The 22,777-nt window shown below is 45.7% G+C and overlaps 1 protein-coding gene across 2 annotated transcripts in view; it reads left to right on the top strand.

Moving 5' to 3' along the window:
- The first annotated feature begins 386 nt into the window (after positions 1-386).
- efna4 (ephrin A4) overlaps positions 387-22,777 on the top strand; it is a 32,185-nt gene continuing 9,794 nt past the window's right edge. For both annotated transcript variants that reach the window (XM_079165069.1, XM_079165068.1), the window contains exons 1-2: positions 387-873; positions 19,941-20,239. In XM_079165069.1, coding sequence (XP_079021195.1) covers positions 761-873; positions 19,941-20,239 — 412 coding nt within the window. In that variant the 5' untranslated portion in view covers positions 387-760. The remainder of the gene's footprint in view (positions 874-19,940; positions 20,240-22,777) is intronic.

Raw genomic sequence — 22,777 nt, 5'->3', positions numbered from 1 at the left:
CACCTCACTGCAGGAGTACCTATGGGCAAACACCCTGCAGCTGCTCAAGGAATCTAAATTGTGTGTTGGAGCTTCTTGCATGACATAAGTTAGAATAAGTTTTAGGAATTCGGCTCCAGGTGGAGTCATGTCAAGGGGGAGCGGAGAGGACAGAGGGTCCCAGGCTTCCCTGAAAAACTGGAACAGTGACAGACTGTCTCCCCACACCAGTCGGCGCACCTCTCAAGGATTTAACCACTGCACTGCACACAGTATCACCACACCCTTGTCCACTGATTGGTCCAAAGTTTCCCCGGCACCGCCCTCAGCTCAGCGGATCCGCCCTTTCCACGCCGCTCAGCCTGTTGCTGCCAAACCAGCTGGCATTTCCAATTGATATCCTGACTACGTACTCGAAACTCTGACCTTTACACTCAGGTTAGGTATATTTTATTACTTTTCAGAAAGAGCTCAAGAGTTCATAACCACCATGCGGATCAACTCGGAGAAACTCTCAAGGAGAACGCTTCCTTGTGGAAGTTCACACCTCCCACTCTGCAGCCTGTGATTTAACCTGTTTTTTTTTGAGTGACTTGAATCAGTTTACCTTAATGCATCATCATGCGAAACTGCAGCTGCGCATGACTTAGACGTTTGTTGATGAGTTGGTGAAGCTGCTGGGGAAAGTTTTCTTTCTTTTTCCACCGAGCTCCTCACCTGATTTGCACGCCACTCCCAGCCGGTGCAGAGCCTCTCCGCGGCCCCCGCGCGGCGCCTCAGGATGGGGACACCGGGAGCGCTGCCTGCGTGGAAAGCCACGATTTTCTTCTTTAACTTAATCTCCGCTGCCGTGGCCAAAAGGCACGTCGTTTATTGGAATTCTACAAATGCAAGGTGAGGAAAACTGTGAACGCCAAATGATGCTCACCTCCGGGACTTACATGAGAAAAATCTGTTGTTTTTAGCGGCTCTAATTAAGGATTAATGTGGAGGGCAAGAATGTGGTTCCTTTTGCGTAGCTGGTTTCAACCTGCGCTGCCTTCGCTATTGCACAACGGCCACAGTAATTCCTCCTAAATGAGTCAGACGTGTGTTGGTTTGAAGAACCTCTGCTATGCGACGTCACGTCCCTCTGACTTGATGAAGAGTGCAGAGCAGGTATGATTACCTGAAGCCTGCCCTCGCCCAAAGGCTAGGCCTTGTCAGGTATTTTACTGAGTGGCCTGATCTCACCTTTTTCCCGCAGCTATCTTTATCATAATGACTACACTCTTAACACCGGCTTTCACCTGTCCACCGGCTTTTGGAGTTGGTTATTATTCCACTTATAGCAAGCCCAGAAGTAAGGGTATCTCATAAGTGTTTGTTCTAAATAGTGTCCTAGATAGCATTCTGAGGACACAGGTGTATATTAAAGTCTAAAGTGCTGCTGTGCATAAGCGATGTGTAGTTGGATAATGGGAAGGTAGGTGTGTGTGTGTCAGTAAGAGAGTTGATTGGGGCCATTAGCGAGGCAGAGTTAGGCTCACCTGGATCAGCAGGTCACTGCTGATCCAGGTGTTCCAGTCTGGCTAATTGAAGGGTTGGGGTGGGAGACCTGTAGGCCAGTAGAGCTACTGCCCAAAACAACACAGCCCTTCACTTGCTTATTTAGAGACTCTCGCTCTCCGCCGGGCCTGATTCCCCAAACACTGTTACAGATGAATTACCTTTTTTAGTTAATAGCCGTTGGCCACCGAGACCACTCTTGTCAATGACTGTGTTGTCTTGCATTTTGCATTTATGGACGCACAAACGTACAGAGATACGACTCCTGGGACGGATAATTTCCCCCGAGGGCTCCTTTTGTCAGATCTGCAGGACTCATCCTGGAGTCAGCCGAGGTTGTATCCGGTGTGTCCAAGCGGGTAAAACCCAGTCCTGTAATTGGGATCCAACAGAAATGTGGTGGGGAGGAACGCCGGCCGAGGATTAGGAAGCACCTTCTTGTTCCCCTGGGATTCAGGGATGAATGATCACAGTCTGTGGCATGGCCACACAGTTGGCTGCAACGCCACACAATCACAATGCCATCAGCATCATGGCGGAGGGTAACCCACTGTGGCAGAGAATCACTCTCATCAGCAACACCACCCAATCACAAAGCTATCAGCGGAGCCGAGATGTTGCACCCGGTCCAGAATCCCCTGGGTTTACCACTAGGACTCTTTTTCATTCCTCTCCTCTCCTCTCTCCTCACTCTTCATTACCTCCCTTGTTACATCCAGCTCTCCTTTTCATTTTTTTTGTCTGCACCTCCCCCCCCTTCCTCCTCCTTCACCCCCTTTATCTCTCACGACTCCCTCCTGCCCAGTGATGGATATTGGCGGTGTGATTAGTTGAGCCTCAGTCATTTTCCCATACCATATTTTCGATTAGCAGCCAGCCAGGTTGTCCTGAAGCCTTTAAATGTAGCCTGGCGAGGGGGGGGGGGGGGAGAGCAGGGACAGGAGAGCGATGCTTTTTTTTGGCATGACGCCGCACTGCAGAGTCCAGGGTGCCAGTGATGCCCATGGCACTCTAGATTACAAAATCACCACATTTGGCTTTTTGTTTATTTGTCCACAATGTTGTCATAGTTTAAGTTTCGCAATTTCATTTTTTTTTAAAGCTGCTCCAATCAGTATTTCCACATCAACAATAGACCAGATTACTATGTCTTACGTGAAAGTCGCTTGTGGTGACAAACCCAAAGTGAATTATTAGCTGACTCTGCAGTTCCCCTCTCAGCTCTACGAAGCGTTTAGCATCTTTCAGCTCATTGTTTTGGTTTAAGAGCCAGCGACTTTACGGTTTAGATTCAGCCTCCCCATTGTTCAAAGCGACATTGAGCTCTCATAAAGCCGCATGAGCAACCTGGTCGACACCAAACGGCAGTTAAGAGACTAGTAGAGCATTTAGCCGTTAAAGAGGCAGATGTTTCCCTCAGAAGTCGGTGGAGAACAAAACGGCAAATATTGGTCATAGAAGAGAGTGAATTTTGAACACCAGGTGGCCAGAAACAGGACTTGAAATGCTAATGTTGAACCGAGTCAGCTAGGTCTGTCAATGGGCAACTGTTGGCTGCTAACACCACAGCTATACTCGCTAATATGTCGATGTTGTGTTTTCCTAAATCAGTTAATGTAGGTTTATATATATATATATCATATTATACATTCATTGGAACATATTAGCAGACTATTCTGTGTTCTCCGGTTGTTCAACCCTCTTGGCAAATGTTGCAGATGTCGGAAATTCATTGTTCCTGCCATCTCTGACAAACGGAGAGAAGAGGAGCGAGCTTCCATCACAGCCGTTACTCTAAAGGCTCAGCTCGTATATAACATAACCGGAGCTGGAGACCAAACCGGCACATCTTTAATACAGATGACAGAAGACATTCTCTGGCCATCACCCTTTCTTTCGACATCTAGATTTATGGTTTTAATGAAGCAGGGGCAGTGAAGTGGAGACTGAAGGGCCTTGTTGCTCTGCTCTTCGCTGGCTAATATGGCTGTAACAAAGGCTCACTGAAGCACTTTAACCGGCACACATTTAGCACCCTCCAGATTGAAAAATGGAGCTTTGAAATGGGAGCGAGAGAGTGACTGCAGGGTCAGCATCGAACATCGTGGAATCAAGATACCCTGGTCTGTTTCGTTGTGGGGCTCAAGAGGGTCGATTGCCCTTTTATGATTTTATGAACGGCGTTTACGATCGTTCTCGGTTTTTATAACAGTGTTTCTCTCCGAGCGATAGTTCCTTATTAGAGGAGAAATTATTTTTTTTACTTCCTGGAGCAGTTAGAGGTTAGTAAAATATTACAACCGTGGCGCTCCAAGCTTGAGTGTGTGCTGACAGTATAGCTCAGCTCTCTCCTGAGTAGCAAGCTCGGACTAGTTTATTGGTATATTCAGCCCCCTCCTCTGAGCCGTGGTGTGCTTTAAAACCTGTTGGGCAAAATAAGTTGACCGGCCTTCTTGCTGATGCAACAGTGTCTGCTTCTTGTGCCACATTCGTCCTCATAAATTCACTCAAGATCGGTCAGCTATAGTTTACACAGAGCAACGACACCTTTAAGGATTGAATTCCCTGTTTTTGTTGTTGCAAGGGGTTGCTTGAAACAAGCTTTTATCATCCATATACGGGCTGCTTACACGTCTGTAACAAGAATAAATGTCGCCCCCAGACCTGAACTTTTTAAATCGGCTATACTCCATTCCCCTGTCCTCAGACTTACCCTCGGTCTATGCTTACACCTCTGCTATTGCTTTCCCTCTTTTCCGACATGGTAGGAGGCCAACTTGTTCCAACAGTTCCTCTGGATCACAGCTCCACACTGTTGTTTCCAGACTCCTCTCTTCTTTTCTTTGCAGAGTGGCGGATTATCTGGGTGTCAATTAGAGATATGTTTTTTTGGGCCTTTTCCAAAAAAAAGAGATGCTGAACAATAGGAATGCTGTAAACAATTTCTCTTACCCGTTTCCTTGTCTCTCGCTCACGTTGGAACTCACTCACAAGTTTGGACACAGACCTTTAAAGCATTTACAGCGACACCAGAGCCCTCTGAACTCTGCCTGTGTGTGTGTGTGTCTCTCTCTCTCTCTCTCTCTCTCTCTCTCAATCTCTCCCCTCTTCTGACAAAAGCTCAGGGCGAGCTCCAAGCCAGTGAAGCATGTTTAAACGGTGCGCGAGGAGATGAATATTTGTATTGGTTTTCTGTATCTTTATTGAAAGCAGCGCTCATAAGTCTTCCGTGTAATCTCTGCTCTGTTTATGCATCATTTCCCTTTGTGTGCACTCATGAATGATCTAGTTTAAATACCAAAGTAAATCACATTCTGCATGCCATACCTTCTCACACACAAACACACACACACACACACACACACACACACACACATCTGATCTGTGGGCGAGCAGACACACATATGCAGTGTACAGTAAAGTGAAAGCAGACAGTGTTTGTAATCATGTCTTGTCAGAAAAGATGATTGCACTCCTAGACTGATTTTTTTTTTTATTGTTTTTTTTTATTATTTCTTCACCCGCCGATGTGTCCTCCTCCGTTTTGTGTGTGTGTGTGTGCAAATGAATGTGTTCCTCATACTACCTGCTATCTCTCCTCACTGTGTCTGTCTCCGTACTAATCTCTGTCTTCCCCTGGTAAATGATTAACATGGAGAACCCGGCTGAACTATAATCAACAAACCCACAGTGAGGTAATTACCACTTTATTCCCCGTCCTGCTAACAAAGCAATCTCTCTCTCTCCTCTGCTCTCTGTTTTTCTCTCTCTCCTCATCTGTCATCCAACTGTATCAGTGTCTCCCTCCTTCTCTGCGTCAATGCCGATTGTCTCCCTCGCTGCTGTGCTGTGGTCTGCGTAGATCCAGAGATTGTGTCCCTTATCTGTCTCCTGTAAATGTGCTTTGGCTTGTTTGTTTGTGGTATTGAGTGTATTATCTGGAGGTAAACTGTGGATGTGTACACTCGAGCTTCTTCATCTCTGTCGGAAAACAATGCGAGGCGGTGATCTTTAGTGATGTGTACGCCTGTGAATTGACATTGGACGACATTGTTGTCAGTTGAAGTTCATCTCAGTGGAACAATAGCTCTGTTAGGTGTGTGTGTGTGCGTGTGCGCGTGTGTGCGCTTTTGGCACTGACCCGCTGGTTTGCATAAAAGGGCACTTTCAGTTTCCTCGAGAAGAGATGGAGTGTGATAACTTCCAGTTCTGGGAAAACAAAACCCAGCAATGCGCCAGGATGCCCGGCCCTATTAAAACGCACGTGACGTCTCGTGATTCATGTTTTATACAAGTTTTTTTTTGAGATTTCTCTTCCGCTCACAGCAAGTAGTGAAAGTGGCTTTGACTGGAAAAACTCTGAATTCCGGCCGGCGGTGTGCGTCTGTGGGAACATTTACCAACCGCTGTGCCGGCCTCTCGTCTAAATAGGTCATTGTTTAGTTTCCACTCGTTAGTTGATTTGAGGTGTGACTGAAATGTTACAGGGAAAAGGTGTGTTATTGCCTTCGGATGCTTGGTTTATTTCTAAGGCATGCAGAATGAGTATTGTGCAACCGTGTCTTTTGCGCTAAAATGTCAGAGGCCTCATTTTGTGAAGTATTACAGGTGTTACTTTACAGATATAGGTGACTGCTATCTGTGCGTATATCTGTGTGAAATCAGTAATCTTGCATTTGACTGTTTAGTGTTATATTATACCCAAGAGTGAAACCAACATAAACGTTTCACAACAAAAATAATCTTTGCAACTGAATTGAAAGCAGAGATATATACACACACACACACACACACACACACACACACACACACACACACACACACACACACACACACACACACACACACACGGGCGCAGGAAGATTCAAGCACACTGTGTTGAAAATGAGCTTTCGGCAGAGGCCTAGCGGTGAGGATGTCTGTATTAAAATGGATCAGATAGTCACAGTGCAGCTTGGAGCCGTCGGAGCAGACATGGTGTACAAGCATGAAAGGACGGCCGCTCTCTCCTCCTGGTCAGGATATTTAGTCAATCGATACCAATTTAACACCCAGATATTATCGCCGGCTCCTCGCATTATCACCAGACTGCATATGGACCAATCTCTTTCCCAATTTCCCCCCCCCCCCCCCCCCCCCCCCCCACACTGCCCTGTTTCTCTGTGTACACACATGCATCAATATTAGGTTGCATTAAGCTGTAATAAGTTGGATTGTACGAATGTGTCCAAGTGGCGTGGAACAGCTGTGGAATGAAATGAGGTTCAGTGTTGTCTGCCGCTCGATTGGCACAGCACAGCCTGGATTTGGCACAAAATGGCTGCCGTGCCGTATGTGTGTGGGTGTGTGTGTGTGTGAAGAGGGTGGTTGTGGTGGTTAAGGGTTGTTGGTGAGCGCCAAGCGGGAGCGCATTCATTCATGGTGCACAATGAGCTGGCATTGTTGTGGGTGTCAGGCCAACCCGGTATTTATTTATTTTTTTTGACATTCAAAACAGCAATTAAATTGTAGCGTGAGAATATGTAAACTAAAAATGTGGGAAACACTATCGAGTCTGCTGGTTGTTTAGCCAATAAATTCTCACACACACACTCGCATGTGCACGCACAGACCGGCAGTCACACACTCTCAAGTACATATAACCTCACACAATGCTCTTCCACTCAGCTCAGAAATTCTGCCAAGAGGCAACCTGGGAATTCCCAGAGACAGAAATTGAATTAGTATTGACCCAGGCAGAGCAAAAGGCTGTAGCAGGAGCCTGGATTATTGTACCATACAAGGTCCTCGCTGCCAGGAGGACATGAGACATGTTTGCCATCATACTTCAAGTCTTCAAAGCTGCTTAAGTTGCTCCGAAAGCTTTTTTTACTGTGTTCACCAGTGCAATAGTTTTCCTTTATCTCAGTAGAACTTGTACCAATTCCATGTTTTTGGATGTGAATATCTCTGTTACTCAGCAAACCTGATGAAGCTTGCGAAGAAACACCATGTTCGCACAGTTGCACTTGTGATTTATATGAACGTATGAAGAATATTGATACGGGTCTCCCAGTGTGAGTCCTGTCGTTAGCAGCCAGGAAGGAAAGAACATCCGTTTTCTCCAGTTTTAAGAAAAACTCTCAAGGATATTGTCATGAATCTTTAAAAATCGGATTTCCGTCTTACACGCCACCGATTTGGAGACACAGTTCTCGGGTGTCCACGTGAGTGGCATACTTGTACAATTTTGGATTGTGTTTAAGACGCATATCTGTAAGCCTTAACGGATGCAGTATGTCACTGGGTTTAGCTAACAACTCACGGAACCTGAACTGTTCTTTTTTCATAATTGTTCCAATGTAAGAAGTTTTATTTTTTTTGTTCTATAATGTATAGTAATAATTATGTTTTTATTTTTGTATTAATCATACACATTCTATTACAGTCCTGTACTCACTGGAGGAAATGGAAACCTCCTTTTGATTGGAAAAAGCAGAGAATACATATACACCAATACAAAAATGATCCTATTGATTCTGTAGCTTGTCAGTTTTTAATTGATTAATGTGAGCGAGCACATAAGTTGCCATGTGCTCGCGTCAGTACAGTGTGTCTGGACTGAGATGGTGTGCATCCAGAAGCCTCAGAGCAGAGATAAGAGCGGCTGTCTTCACACTAGAACCAACTTTATGGACTAATAAACCTGCTAGAAAACATGGCTCATTTACACTTTATCGAGACATAACAAAGAGACACTTAGATAAAAATACTTGAAGGGGTGTGAACCTGTGTATGTGTGTATTTAGGGGGTGTATAACGTTGGTCTGCACTACCTATTTATGATTCTGCTTATCAGGATTACCTTCTCATAGAAAGAGCTTCAAGTAACACTTTCTGTCAGCTATATTCCCAGTTCCTAAAAAAACACCTTTCATCCTGCGCTTTGTGATTTCCAGAGGAGATGGATCACACGACATGTGTGAAGATATTCTGCATCCGCTTTGTGATGGGAGACTTTTCCGTGGTGGAACAAAAACTAATATTATTTTTGCCAATGCCTCCCAGAAGTATGGCACCACAGCCTACTTTCCAGCCCCCAGTGATGTGAAACACACACACACACACATTCCTCTTCTCTTTCTTTTTGGGCTGGCATACACATACCCCACACAGACACACACACACACACACACACACACACACACACACCACATATGAATATACACAGTCCCTCTCCGCTTCCTTTTTCTCGTTGGCCCCCAGAGATTATAAAAACATTAGACCTGCAGTGGAGGGAGCGAGGGATGGCGAATGCGTTAAGGAGAGGATGGTAGGGAAGGAGTCAACAGATTTCAACTCCCAAAACAGCTCGGGAAGGCCCCCCAGGGATGGAGGGATGAGGTGAGAGGGAGAGAGGGAGAGAGGGAAGAAAGGATGTCAGCAGGAATTACTATCACTGTCACAAGCAGGCATGAGGAGCAACCCCCCCCCCCCACACACACACACACACACACGCTCACACACGCTCACACACTCCTCCCCTCCTGCTGTAACACACACACACAGGGGCTCAAACACACATACACACTCTGTGATGCAGGCTCGTATACAGGTGTGGTACAGAGACACGCACGCACTACCAATAGCACCATCGCCCTGCCTGCACACACACTCGCACACGGCTGCATGGACTCTAGGGAGAGCCTGAGTAGGAATCGCACCCCATTTAGACCTGACACTGCTTTCTGGTGTGTGTGTGTGCGTGCGTGCGTGTGTGCGTGTTGACTAAGCATATTGTGTATGGTATGCATGTTGTGAAATTACAGTATAGAGTCTCTTTACCTGAGTAAGAAAACACAAAAATATGAATGGAATGTGGTTTCATATGCTTATTCAAACATGCCTGTGCCCAGATTTTTTGAGGCTTGTGTTAAGATGATGAGATATGGGTGTGTGTGTGTGTGTGTGTGTGTGTGTGTGTGTGTGTGTGTGTGTGTGTGTGTGTGTGTGTGTCTGTGCATGCCAGCATATTTGGATGTGTTATTTTTGTAGCAATAACCAGTACCACATGATCTCCGGGTGTGCAGTAATGCGCAGCTTGATCTCCTGTCTCTTGATACTCTTGACTGCTATTTTTTTCTCTCTGCTTCCTTGTTCTTTTTCTGCCCTTCCTCCTCTTTTTTTTTTTATTTCCTTAACATTTTGTTCCAATCAAATCTTTTATTTATAAGTTCAAGGAATGTGGACTTTTTTTTTTTCTTCTCCCAAATTAGTTCTTTGATCAACCTGCAGCTAGATGAGTGCAGTATAGTGCATATGTTATTGCTTTTGTGGGATGCTAAGATAGTGCCGTAGATGGTACGCGCTGGTACGCGCTGACATGTTGGTATGCAGAGTCGGTACTGTACAAACAGTACACCCACCTTTCTTTGGGACTAAATTTATTACATTTTGTTAAAGTTTATTTTTTACATTTTTTCTTTTTTAATGTAAACTGTCATTTTTTGTTGAATTGCTATCTGTCCCTGTCCAAAAGTATGCTTTGTTGTATTCATCAGAAATGATCAGATGGCTGTAATTCACAGTCCGAGAGCATCCAGAGTAGTGGTGGTAATGTTGTGCTGAATGGAAGAGGGGAAATAGCCTTGTCCCAAATCTCCATAGCTGTGGCCTTGTAGCAGGGGAACTCATGAATCTCATTGCTCTCCTATTCAGCTGGAAATGGAGTTCTTGTACGCCGCGCGCTTCTCAAAACACTGGAGCAGAAGCTGCGTGTTTATGATTGTGGAATTAATCTGCATGTTCTCCCAAAATACACCCAGTGACAAATGCCTAGTCATGAAAGTCAGAAAATCCCTTACCCACTACTTTTATTCATTTAAAGAGGTTCCCTGATGGATTTTCTTTCAGAACGGAAAATAGTTCGGAGCTCTTTTGTTCTTCATCAGGAGTAGATATATGAATATAAACAAGTGTTTTCTTTTTCTGGCATTTGCTTACTTTGCAGTGGATTTACAGTGGACTTTGTGTTTAGTATGACGAAAAATCACTCACCCACACACTCCTGCACTGTACACTACTGCGTGTCAATCAATTTCGGGTCATTGTGGTTCATTACCCAAAGTGGAAACCAGTCATTTTTAATCCCAAATTAATCAGTTAATCCCACTCCAGCTTCAGGCTGTTGTTAGCACGATGTCAGACCGCCTCTCCTCTTGACCCTCACCACTTCCTTCCCCTGTGCTCCTAAATCCAGCCCCCCTCCTTCCCTCTTATTGTGTCTAAACCCTTCATCAGTGTTGTGGAACTCAACTGGCCTTTCTAAGAAATTCTGGGGCATCCGGCCTCGAGGCAGAGACTGCTATCCAGTTATAGCAGCCCAAATGCTGAAAGGATGAATTTAATTTCACACACTGCAAAGCAATGGATAAGCTAATGTACTGGAGCTAAATATGCTGTGTTGAGTTTATAAATAACACGCATTCAGGAGCCTTACAGCCAAATGGATGGATATTGTGAAAATGTCTCAATAGCTTTTTATTTCTAGCCACTTTTTTCCCCCAGCTGATTGGTATTAGACATCAGTGTCCTATCTCTAGTGTGAATATGTGTTAATGTGTGTGAGGGCAGGGGGCAGGCAGGCAGGCAGGCGGGCGGGTGTGTGGCTGTGCGTGACTAGAACAGGACAAAGCTGGCTGCCTTGAGGGGGAGTAAGGGGGACCTTCCATTCCCCCCGATGCATTGAGCGATATGAATCTTAACCGTTGTGACGGAGAAAGATGGAGAGGGAGAGAGAAGCATGGATCGGCTGCGAAGGAGGGAGAGGGGGCCAGTTTAGGCTCCTGGGATTCCAAAGCAGTGACCGTGAAAGTGCTTAGATAAACAGAGAAAAAGACAGAGGAGGGAGGGAGGGCGAAGTGGGTGAAATGGTGGTGGAAGAAGCAACGGAGGGAAGAGAGGACGTGAAAGGTGTAGGCTTCGCTGACAGGGGGAGGAAATGAGACCTGCTGAAGATGGGGTGAGAGAAAGCAGATGGCAGTGAGACCAAGTATAGAAGTTTGGAAATAAGTTCACCAGGAGTCAGAGGGACGGAAAGCGGCCAGCGTACTCTATTTACTCCTCTGCTCGAGTGCCTCGCCAATCTCTTGCTCTCCATCTTCTCCTTTCCTTTCCTTCCCTCTGTTTAAATAATTCAGGCCTGTTGGTTGTATTAGGGCAGCTTTCCTTGTGTGTCTTAACTGTGTGTGTGTGTGTGTGTCTGACTGACTGACTGAAAGGCAGCTCCAGCTCTCCAATTGGCCATTCCTTCACTAACAACCAGCAAAATAATCAGACACAGAGGGAAAGTGAGGGAAAACGCACACCTGGGATGAATCGTATGTTGCCTATCCAGCACTGACCTTCACGTCATAGAGAGAGACAAACACCGAGTGCGAGACTGGAGAGGAAAGAGTGTCTACGGCATCAGAAGTGTGACCCACTTAGTAAATGATGGATTCTCAAAGCCAAGTCTGATTTATTGGCTGAGTGTATTTGCTTTGCGAGCACCCTTTTCACTGTGTGTGTGTGTGTGTGTGTGTGTGTGTGTGTGTGTGTGTGTGTGTGTGTGTGTGTGTGTGTGTGTGTGTGTGTGTGTGTGTGTGTGTGTGTGTGTGTGTGTGTGTGTGTGTGTGTGTGTGTGTTTGTTTTAAGGGGTGTTGCTCGCATGTCTTCCTTAACCCACTTACACAGGTGGGCCTTGCTGAGAGACCTAAGAAGTAAGTGTAGTTAATATGATAGATGAGGTTGTAGACAAGAGATAAGAACAGAATTTAACTTTAAGTGTGTTAAAGTTACAGTTTATTATGTGTCTCATTGAAACGGTACTTTACTGATGTATCATGATTACAAACACTGCTACAAAGATTTAATCATATTTATCCAACAAGAAAAAAAAAGTCTGATTTGACGGGGAAACAAAAAAATCTAAATTCAAGACAACATACAGACGCAGACAAAGACAGATAAGCGGCACCGAACACAGGACCAAAAGCCAACTTAAGGTTGCAACGAATGATTATTTTTATTAGCGATTAATCTGATTTAATTGTTTGGTGTGTAAAATGTCCCAGAGCTCAAGGTGACACGTTTTTTATAATATCATTAACTTCACATTTATCATCTGAAATCCCAAAGAATTTTAATCTATAATGATGTATAAAAGAGAAAAGATTCAAATCTTCATATTTAAGAAGCTGTAAGAGTTTCTCCGTCCATCGACCACTTTAGACCTGCAGATACAGTATATGATTGACATCTACAGTCTAAAGCCGGTTGCCAAATAATTTCTTCGGATCGATAGGAAAAAGATTGTCCGGTTCCCTCTCAGCCATACATCACCTGCCCCGTTGGCGTAAACCCAATGTGACCGACCTTTTGTGTAAGTGTTATTTACTTCAAAGTTAACATTAATTTGACAACACCCTTTATTTAGCGCGACTCATCTGCTCTGACACTACTACACTCCAACCTGAGATAAATGGTCTTGACACAGTGGATCAGCCCAGCTGCCACTTTGTAGCAATACGCTTTTGATAGATTTCAGAAATAGTTTGAATCATGGCTTTTTGTGTCCACCCATCATCGCTGTCACTGTCTCCCTCACCCCTTCCGTCAGTGTCTGAGCGGTGAGGTACTGTAGCTATATTCGGGTTTATGTATCCGAGCCTGGCACCTGCACACATCAGCCCTGTATTTACACTGCAGCTCCATTTAGACTGCAGAAACATGGAGAGCACTCATTACTCTGAGGTTTAGGCTGTCCGACAGAGGGATGCAGAAAAAAAAGGGCGGATGGAGCGAAGGATGGATGGGTGGGGCCTTGGTTTGGCACCAATCCCGGCTCCGGATTGGTTGTTGTCCTGGCAACGGCACGTCTGACCTTATTTACCCCTTCGCCGTACGCGCACTCCGCCCTCGCCCGCGCTTATTTCTTTTGCTGTGCGCTTTCCTCGTCGCTCTTCTCGGTTTGAGAGCTGAAATTCTTCTTCGTGTGCCCTTTTTTTTTTCCCCTTCACACTCCTACAAGAGTGGCCACCTCCACGCAGAGCAGGTGAGAGAGTCAAGTCGGAACACTTGCAGCTGCTGCCGTGCTGGCGGGCACGGTGAGGCAACATTTCCAGTGTTTTTTTGGTCAAACGGCGAAAAAGAAAATCGAGCCGTAGACTGCGAGACTGCACTCTTGTCCATTTATATTGTGGACCGTAATTTCATACCTCCCCAGAAAAGTCGCTGGAAAGCTTATTTTAGGATGGGACTCGGACCACACATGGAGAGCGGTGCCTATGCATGACAGAGCTCCGCCACAAAGGGGGGGGGGGGGGGGCGATGGTTTCCGTAGACCTGCAGCCGTATCAAAATGGTTCCGATGGATTGGTTTCCATACTGATGGGCCTTGTGGGCCCAAATCGTGCAATTTTCCTCAGCTCTGACGGCCGTAGCCATACATCCTGTTGTGCTGCTGAGTCCCACAAAATGGACACACATACACACACACGCACACAGAGGAGGACCTATGCCATAACAGGCAGAAAATAGGGTCTGTCTTTACCTGAGGCTGAGAATCCCTCAGGGCCTGAAGCAGCAGGTGTGCGTGTTTGTGGGGACATGAGGCAGCCTGCTGATCCACACAGTTTGAATGCCCGGTGCCTCCTGGTCATTTAATGGAGCCTGCAGGGCAAGAAAGGTGCAACCAATCGCTTCATCCGGGCTACACACGCATGCACCGACAGCCATAGTCTCCCAACGCTTATGTGCCAAATTCGTATTGATATACGATGCTTTGCAATGCGTTTGTGCACTTGTGCTCTTATCCTTCTACCCTTATGAGGGCAGAGACATTAAGTTTGTCTAATGGCACAGAGCTCCCCCCGGGGACGTGTTAAGCAGAAGCCAGCAAGATCTTAATGCACGTTATTACGATGTGTGTGTGCTCACTTTCATGTAAAGAAAAAGCACACACTTATGTGGATGGAAAAAAATAGGAAGGAAGTTCACATACCGTCCACATTTGGAGATTAGGAGTTCTAGAAAATAAAGCAAAAGGTCTGGTGTGGCAGGGATATGTACTTCCTGCTGACCTTGAAGGAAACGCACACACACACACCACACATAGGCATACTAAACAGGAAAGAGTGGAAAGCAACAGCTTGTTCCCCTTAAGTCCCTCTTTCCTCTCGGTGAGGAGCGGTTGATCGCCTTCTTTGGCCCCAGTTCGATGACACTGAGAGGCGGGGTCTGCAGAGCGTTGAGGTTGGGGGGGCGGGGGGGGGGGGGGGGTTTCTGCCAGCTGGGACGGCGGGACGGGACGGGGGGGCCCAGATGGTCAGAGGTGGGGGGGTGAAGTCCTTGTTTGTGCGCGTTGAGGGGAGTAAGCACCAGGTTAGACACAACATTGGTGTTTAGGCTGCAGACACAGCATGGCTTTGTGTGGGTGTGGAGGGGGGGGCACAGCTCATAGAGGGTGTGGAGGGGGGGGGGGGGTTGTCCTGATTCTGCTCTGTTTTACATCCACACAGAGAAAGATCAAGCAAGAGAGAGGAAATGGCAAACAAAACATTCTTGGAAATGGTGCAGTAGCACGTAGATGAGCTCTCTCTCTCTCGTTGTCTGAATCGTGGCTGAAGCACTGCAGGTGTACGGTTCCTTTTCTTACTTCCTCTGAAGAAAAGAGCCTGTGGAGCAGGAGGTCACTGAGGCTTTGGAGACATCAAGAGAGAACGTTCTCTCGTTAGTTCTGCCTTGTTACCGCTTTCCTCCTGTACTGTCTTTGGGCTCTTTTTGTCGTAAACCTCTTTCAAACTTTCCATCAATTACTCCCCAACAGTACAGCAATGTCTGGTTTCATTCATCCAAATGTATTGGTGTTTAGGTGGGTACATGTTTCTACAGTCCCTCTCCAGTCAGACTTGTGTTGAGATATGTTCGCAATTCTTTGTGATTTAGTTACCGGATGCCACCAGAAAATGGCACAGCAGCAATCTTTTGTAGGTCTCCGTGAAGTATTGGATTCCCTTGGATTTTTGATTATTGCAGAAAGTAATCTCTGTGGCAAACACAAGTTCATGATATTAATTAACACGTGTTGTTCAGCAAGAAAATCTTCACAAATCCAACACATTTTATCTTCATAAAAGAACTACACCACGGTCACGTGAGTGTGAGTATACACACTGAAGCTGTGAAGATGGATTTGTAGTCTCATTTAGCCACTTGTTATTAACAGCTTTTTTTAAGGCACATAAAAGCTTCAAAAGTGGTGTATCTACTGTTGTATTTTATACCGTAGAACAAAACAGTAAAATCTCTTGTTTGTGTTAACCACAGACCTTATTTTTGGCATCAAACCAAAAACCCATTAAAACAAAACAATTGACTTTCCTTTTTGTTGTAGGACTCATTCCTGCAGCAGTATCTATGAATACAGGTTGAAGGTGGTCAGCAGTGCAACATTTTGTGTCAAAATTCACCAGAATTAAACTGATTTACTTTGTCTCAACCAAAGCAAATCCACTGATCGCAGCAATTCCATTTTAATTTATAGATTTGTCATGCGGTCTGAAACTTGGCCCGTTAGGAATGCTGGTGCGACTGCTCCATTGTGACGACTATAGTTGGATTCACAAAACACAACCGTGACACCCAGAGTCAGTATGTCAAAGTTGACGTTGTTTACTCATCTGTCGTCACCTCATAAATCCCACCCAAATCTGAAATAAACAAAAATACCATTTCCCAAAGTCTCCCCCCCCACATCACAAGAAGTGTAACTGCACCCAGCATAGAGGCTAAAGCTGCGTCATGCTATGCCCAGCCAAGGCACAGTGACCACAGCGTGTTGTGTCAGCGTAGTGAGCAGAGTTTGGCGATCGCCCTGCTGGGATTGACCGCGGAAGAACTGAGGCTCCACCAAGCCTTTCGCTCCCCCGTCGTCACTACAGGGAACCGACACACTTTTACTGCGGGCTTGTTATCGTTCCATCACGAGCGTGAAAGTGTTTATTAAAGCTACAGGATCTACAGTATACATTAATTTGGAATGCATGGTGCAGTGTAAGCATGTCATTAGCATTTTTCATTGTGGTTGAATGTTAGTACCCACCATGTTTATGTGCAGTACATGCGTTAAGTGCCCAACTGTATTCGGTATGCATAGTACGCAGCTGCTCTGCGTGATGGAGTATCTGCTCTGTATTCCTGAAGCCGTGTTGTGGGATTGTTTCGCCTTTAATTATTCTCTCATATTAAAGGATCAAAGGTCTCTGCCACAGTCAACCCCCTGCATTTCATTATAGCTGCACACACACACACACACGTACATGCTTCTTTGTGCACACTCCTTAACATGGGCACACTTTGGGAGGACATTGGTTATATGCAATTTTAGAATTTTAAATCCGAGTTCCTGCAATTATAAAAGGGTTAAATGTTAGCCTTTTCAAGTTCTCCATTGAAGCGCACAGCAGGTTGTGTTTGATTCGACTGCCTGGTGAGAGTTTCCTTTATCGACCAAGAGCTTGCACCAGTCCTCAGAAGGGTGTCACCGATCACCCTCTGGCATGAGGGATGGAGCATGTTTTATTCTCCTAAAGTACTTTCATGTCTGTGCGTGTGTGCACATTCACGCCCACATGTGCTTAAATACACGAGTGTGTGAGTGTGTGAGTGTGTGTGCCACTCTGTGTCTTTGCCCTCTCCCCTTTTTGCTCCAGCGCTGGACCAAACCAATCCTCTCCTCCGCTTCCAGAGGATTCTCTCGCTGATAGGCTGCTCCAGCACTACACCCACAGCCCTTTGGTGCTCCCATGATGCCCCATGTGCTGTCACCACTCTGCTGCGTGGTGGCTGGCAGGAGGGGAGGATGCTGGGTGTAATTAGGGCGTACCCAAGCCTACCAGGGCAAGAGAGAGAGGGAACGGGGAGGAAGGAAGGGAAGAGGATCGAAAGAGGGCTGACAGTTTGACATCAGTAGAGCACACCGTCTCTGTAATTGCTGGCGTGCATATGGCGCAGGCCAAGGTTGGAGGCTTGTGGAAGGAAGAGGGGGTAACATTGGATAGAGAGGAGTCAGAAATAGGAGGGAGAGCAGGGTGAGATGCAGCCTCTGAAGCAATGGGGGAAGAGTGCACGACATCCAAAGTGGGGAAAGGGAAGAGATCGAGGAGAGGAAGGGGGTGAGGAGGAATGCAGATCAGGTGGTGGTGGTGGGGGGGGGAGCAGTGCAGATGAAGTTTCAGGTGAATGACATGTATAACAGGGAATGCAGCATGTTGACACAGCACATGTCTGTCTATTGTTACATACACATTGCCAATACGGGCACACACTCGCGCACTTCCACAGCTGGTGCACCGAAGTAAACATTTCTCTGCCTCGATGAAGCCTCAGAAAGCACCACAGGTAGTACGAAGAGTAAATGGGCTGGTGTGTGTGTGTGTGTGTGTGTGTTGTGTATGCTTGTGTGTTGTGTGTGCTTACGCCTATACTGGTTTATCTGCTTTTGTGTTCCCTTAACCAGACAATCAAGTTCCTTTGTTCGGCTGTAATTAGCACACACAGGTAATAGAGCTATCGGGACGTGGCCACACAGACACACACACATTCACAGAGGGGATATTGATCAGCGGAGAGTGTGTGTGTCCTGAGCGAGGGATCCAGATCGATGGTGTCCTGTCGTGTTGATAGATCGCCAATTCTGTGCGCTAGCTATTGAGCAGGAAGCAGCTTTTGGTGAGACCTGCCTCCAGGGTCTCACCTGCATCCCCACGATACACACACTTGTCTGCTCCATTATCTCACTCAGAAATATGCACCATGGCTCCCACATTCAGCTTCGAGGTTAACAGAAGAACTTGGCTGTCTATTACATTTTTAGCCGTGCCATAACACCCCGTTTCTCTCTGATGGTCCCTCGTCATTTCTCCTCTCACTGCTCCATCCATCTTTGACCCCCTCCGCTGACTTGCTGGACCATCTCAGTCTCCTGCTTCCTGTCATGTCTTATCTGTTTCCTTTTACTGTTTTGTCATCTCTGTCTCCTCCTTTCTGCATCCATTCCTCTTCTCATTTGTTCTTTGGGTCTCTTCTCTGTCCACCTACTTAGCTTAAGACTACTCTGCAGTCCACCGCCTTCATCCCCTCCCCATTCCGCGCTCTTTCTTTTTTTTTTCTCTCCCATGTTCTCCTTCACTGACTCCCAGCACTCCCTTCCTCTCTCCTCCGCTCTGTCACCCCTCTAAAAAGACTCCCACTGATGGACCTGAACCTTCTGCCCAAGCCAAATTCTGCCCCTCATTCTTTCCTCCTGCACTCCATGCGAAGAGGAGCCCAATTAAAGTCCATTTCCTCTCTTTCTTCCACTCCGTTGTTCTCCTCTCTGTGTGTCTGCACTCTCTGGGGTTGCTAATTAAAACGCTTCACTTTCTTTTCTCTTTATGCCACTTCTTTTTTTTCTTTACCTGTTCATCCAATTTTCCTCTTATTTTAGCTTTCTTCATTTTTAGTGTGTTCCGTCTCTCTGCCCTAACCTGTCTCAACAGCTCTGTTGTCATCAGCCTCTGCATCCGTCTTCCTCTGGGTCTCATCTCATGTCACTTCATCACTCGCATTCCTTCCCTCCATTTGTCACACATTTTTCTCCTCAATTAGTTTTTTCTGCTTTTTTTTCATGCCGTTATGATTCATACAAAGTCTTACGATTTCTTCCTGTTGATTTTGTCCGACATCGGTTTCCCCTGAATCTTTCTCACATCTTCTCTTCCCCCATATTAGCTTGTACACGGGTAGCTCTTTATACTGCAGCTGACAGGAAGTCAGAATCTACAGTCTAAAGGAGCATGCATTATGCAGCTCTTCTGTTCTAATGATGCTGTCTTGTCCAGAGTTGTTGTTATGCCTAAAGCCAGTCAACCTTGACAGAAGACGTGGTTGTGCATGCACATGCACGACCACATAGGTTTGTACACGCCTGTGTATATTTGTGCTGTGTAGTGGGAGAGTGAAGTTTATTTTACACTGAACTCCCCTCAGTGGTCTCAATTAGCATATGAAGGATTGTTTTTCTCGCTCAACACCGCTCCCTTGCTGCTCTGGAAGTAAAATGCACTCGTATCATTGATATACATCAAATTGTAAAACATTCTTTTTAAGACCTGCACAACTTTGCTTTATCACTCTGTGTAATCGTTATGTGTAACATTGATGAACTATCCATCTGCTGTAACTATCCACGTTCCTTCGGGCACAAAGGAGTTATGGAATACCTGTCATCTGTCTTCTTTCTCTCTCTCTGTGTGTGTTTAATCACCACCTCTCCTTCCCCTTCAGTCATGTATTACTCTGTACTCTATAATCGTTAAGTGAAATATTAATGTCGTTGTCGTTCTTCCTTCCAGGTTAACAGAAGGAGATCTGTCCATCCGGGTGAATCTGAATGACTACCTCGACATTATTTGTCCACACTACCCCGACAAGTGGACCCAGGGCCCCGGGCAGCCGGAGACGCTGGCCCTCTACCTGGTGGGAGAGGCCTCTTTCCAGGGCTGTGTGGAGACCAGAGGGGCCATCAAGAGGTGGGAGTGTAACAGCCCCCATGCTGCGTTTGGACCAGTATGCTTTACTGAGAAGATCCAAAGATTCACCCCCTTCTCGCTGGGGTTTGAGTTCCTGCCAGGGCACCACTACTACTACAGCTGTGAGTAGAGGATGCGTGTCCATGCAAAAGCTTACAAACAAAGAAACAAAGATGACGCCTCCAAGAGTCTAGTTTTGTGCAGCAAGAGAAAAAAATAAGGCAACGAAAAGTGTTCTATCGTTTCAACTTAGAAACTGAAAAAAGGATTTCAAGCCCTTGAAACTTGTATTAGGATGTTAAGTCTTCCACCTTAAAGGAACTGTGTAGCCTTTAGGGTGATATATTGCCAGACATGGAATATAATAAATAAGTATGTTTTCATTCGTGTATAATCACCTGAAAACCGTGTTTTTGTTACCGTAGAATCATCAGTCTATCTACATATGGAACGGGTCCTCTTCACGGAACCGGCTGCCGTGTTTCTACAGTAACGCAGAACGGACAAACCAAACACTGGCTCTAGAGAGCACCATTCACGATTTCACGTTTGCGTGTCGGCCACCGTATTTCTTCTTCAGCTTCTCATGTCTAGATGTAACCAAATCGTACATGTAGCGGCAGCTTATTTTTACCGTCCTTCTTGGCCACTTCTTGCAGGATGTAAAGGGTTCTGACTCGCGTAGACCACCATGTCCTCTTGCAGGCTAAACTTTGCTTATTAGCTGTCCAAGGATGAGGCTCGTCGCTCGTAGTTAAAAGTAGTTTTATTCCATGTAAACAAAAAATAAACAAAGTCCTTATGCAATAACTGGAGTATTAAAACATTGACCTTCTGCTGGCTATAACTAAAAAGTCTATAATTTGCGGTCTTCTGCGATCTCTAATTTGCGGTCAGAAAAATTGTTGCTCCACATCCTGCTCCATCAAAACCTAACTAGCACTGAAAACCTACTTAAAGGAGTCAACCAAATATTATCCAATAGCAGGACAGAATAGAGGAGCCTTTATCTTAATAGGGCAAAAACACACATTTGAAGCACATTCTACAACATGACCAATTACCTTTACTAATTACTTCTATTATATGGTAAACATTCTAAAGGGCATAACACACATACTATTGCAATAAACATAAAATACAAAAAACTGTTAAGAATACAAACTGGCTCTTACAATACACACTAACTTTAAATGTTGATGACTCAACAAGCAAAAATCTAAGTTCAAGCTTTGAAAACGGCGAGCATTTCATAACATCCCATCCTTAGGAAGCCCGAACTACAAGTTAAACACTAGAGACTTGCATAATCTGCTTCATCAGGACTTGTTATTGCTAATACATTACATTACAGTTACTAATTGATTCGTAGTTGCAGATTCATTTTCTGTCATATCTCAAACGGAGGTTCAATACATGGCTAAAGATTTGCCTTTTTAATATGCAAAGAGCGTTATCAGGTACTGTCTTGTGAAAAATGTCGATTCGTTCTATTTCTATTCTCAAAAAGTGATACGATTTCATTATTAGACTCCTGTGTTGGAGGAAGTGTGGCGGCCTGGATGCTGAAAGAATGAAAAGATTGAGTGTGTTTTACGAGGCTTTGAGCGTCTGCAAACTGCAGCTTATAGCATTAATGTTTTCCATAAATTCACGCTGCATGACAATAATTTGATGTTTTCTTAAACCTGTAGGCTGTTAAACAATTTTAGTGATTGTATCTTCTTTCCCCATTACACTCCCCTGTGCTCCTCTCCCCTCACTCACTTATCTCAAACCACTGGAGGGACAAAAGGGAGGGAAAGACAGAACATTTTAAAAGGTGGCTGTAAAATCAGTTGACTGTTATTTTACAAATTCCAGTGTCAGTCCAACCAAAAGGAGTAGGACATGAAACAAGGCAGAGAATGGAAGAGTCAAGTGAACGCATGGTATGGAAGGGTGACAACAAACAGACAGAGGGACCGCACAGTGTAGGAGGAAGAATTGGAGATCAATACGGGACGACAGTGAGGAGGGGGGGGGAGGCAGGCAGACGGAGGTAGAGAAGCGTGGAGGAGTGACAGAGGGGGAGAGAGAGAGCAAAAGATGGACACAGTCTGACAGTACGGGAGGGGAAAGGGAGGAGGGGGAGAGAGGGACGAGAGGGGCCGGATGAGAGGAATCCACATCGGAGAGAGAAAAGGGAGAGCAACAAAAGCGACGGAGAAAAGGGATGGATGAGACGAAGAGAAAGAAAGAATCTTTACATAAATTACTGTTGCGGTCCAAGGGACAATGGAGCATTGTGAATGCATGAGAGTGCTTCCACACACACACACACACACACACGCATGTATATATGTACACACACTGGGCTATTGTGGTTGTTCAGGCCCGTTCAGAGAAAAGCAACAATGGCTGTCCCCCCCCCTCCCTGGTCGGGCCACATTGGGCTCACAGCGATTGTGTGTGTTTTGTCCACATCAAAGATAAGGCGTAAACTTGGTCCAAATGTCTGGCTCTGGGCTCTGTGTGCTGAATGGGCCCGCAGCACTGGAGACAGTATAATGGCATTAGCCTGGGAGAACAGTACAATAGTATTAGAAACACTAATGGCATTAGTTGGCTCAGTCTGAGCTGGGCTCAGCCCCTCTCTACGGCTCCCACAGACACTGTCT

The sequence above is a fragment of the Pholis gunnellus genome (genome assembly GCF_910591455.1).
Source record: "Pholis gunnellus genome assembly, chromosome: 8".
NCBI classification, from domain to species: Eukaryota; Metazoa; Chordata; class Actinopteri; order Perciformes; family Pholidae; genus Pholis; species Pholis gunnellus.
The sequence above is the reverse complement of the archived record's forward strand: the minus strand, read 5'-3'. Positions and strand labels throughout refer to the sequence as shown.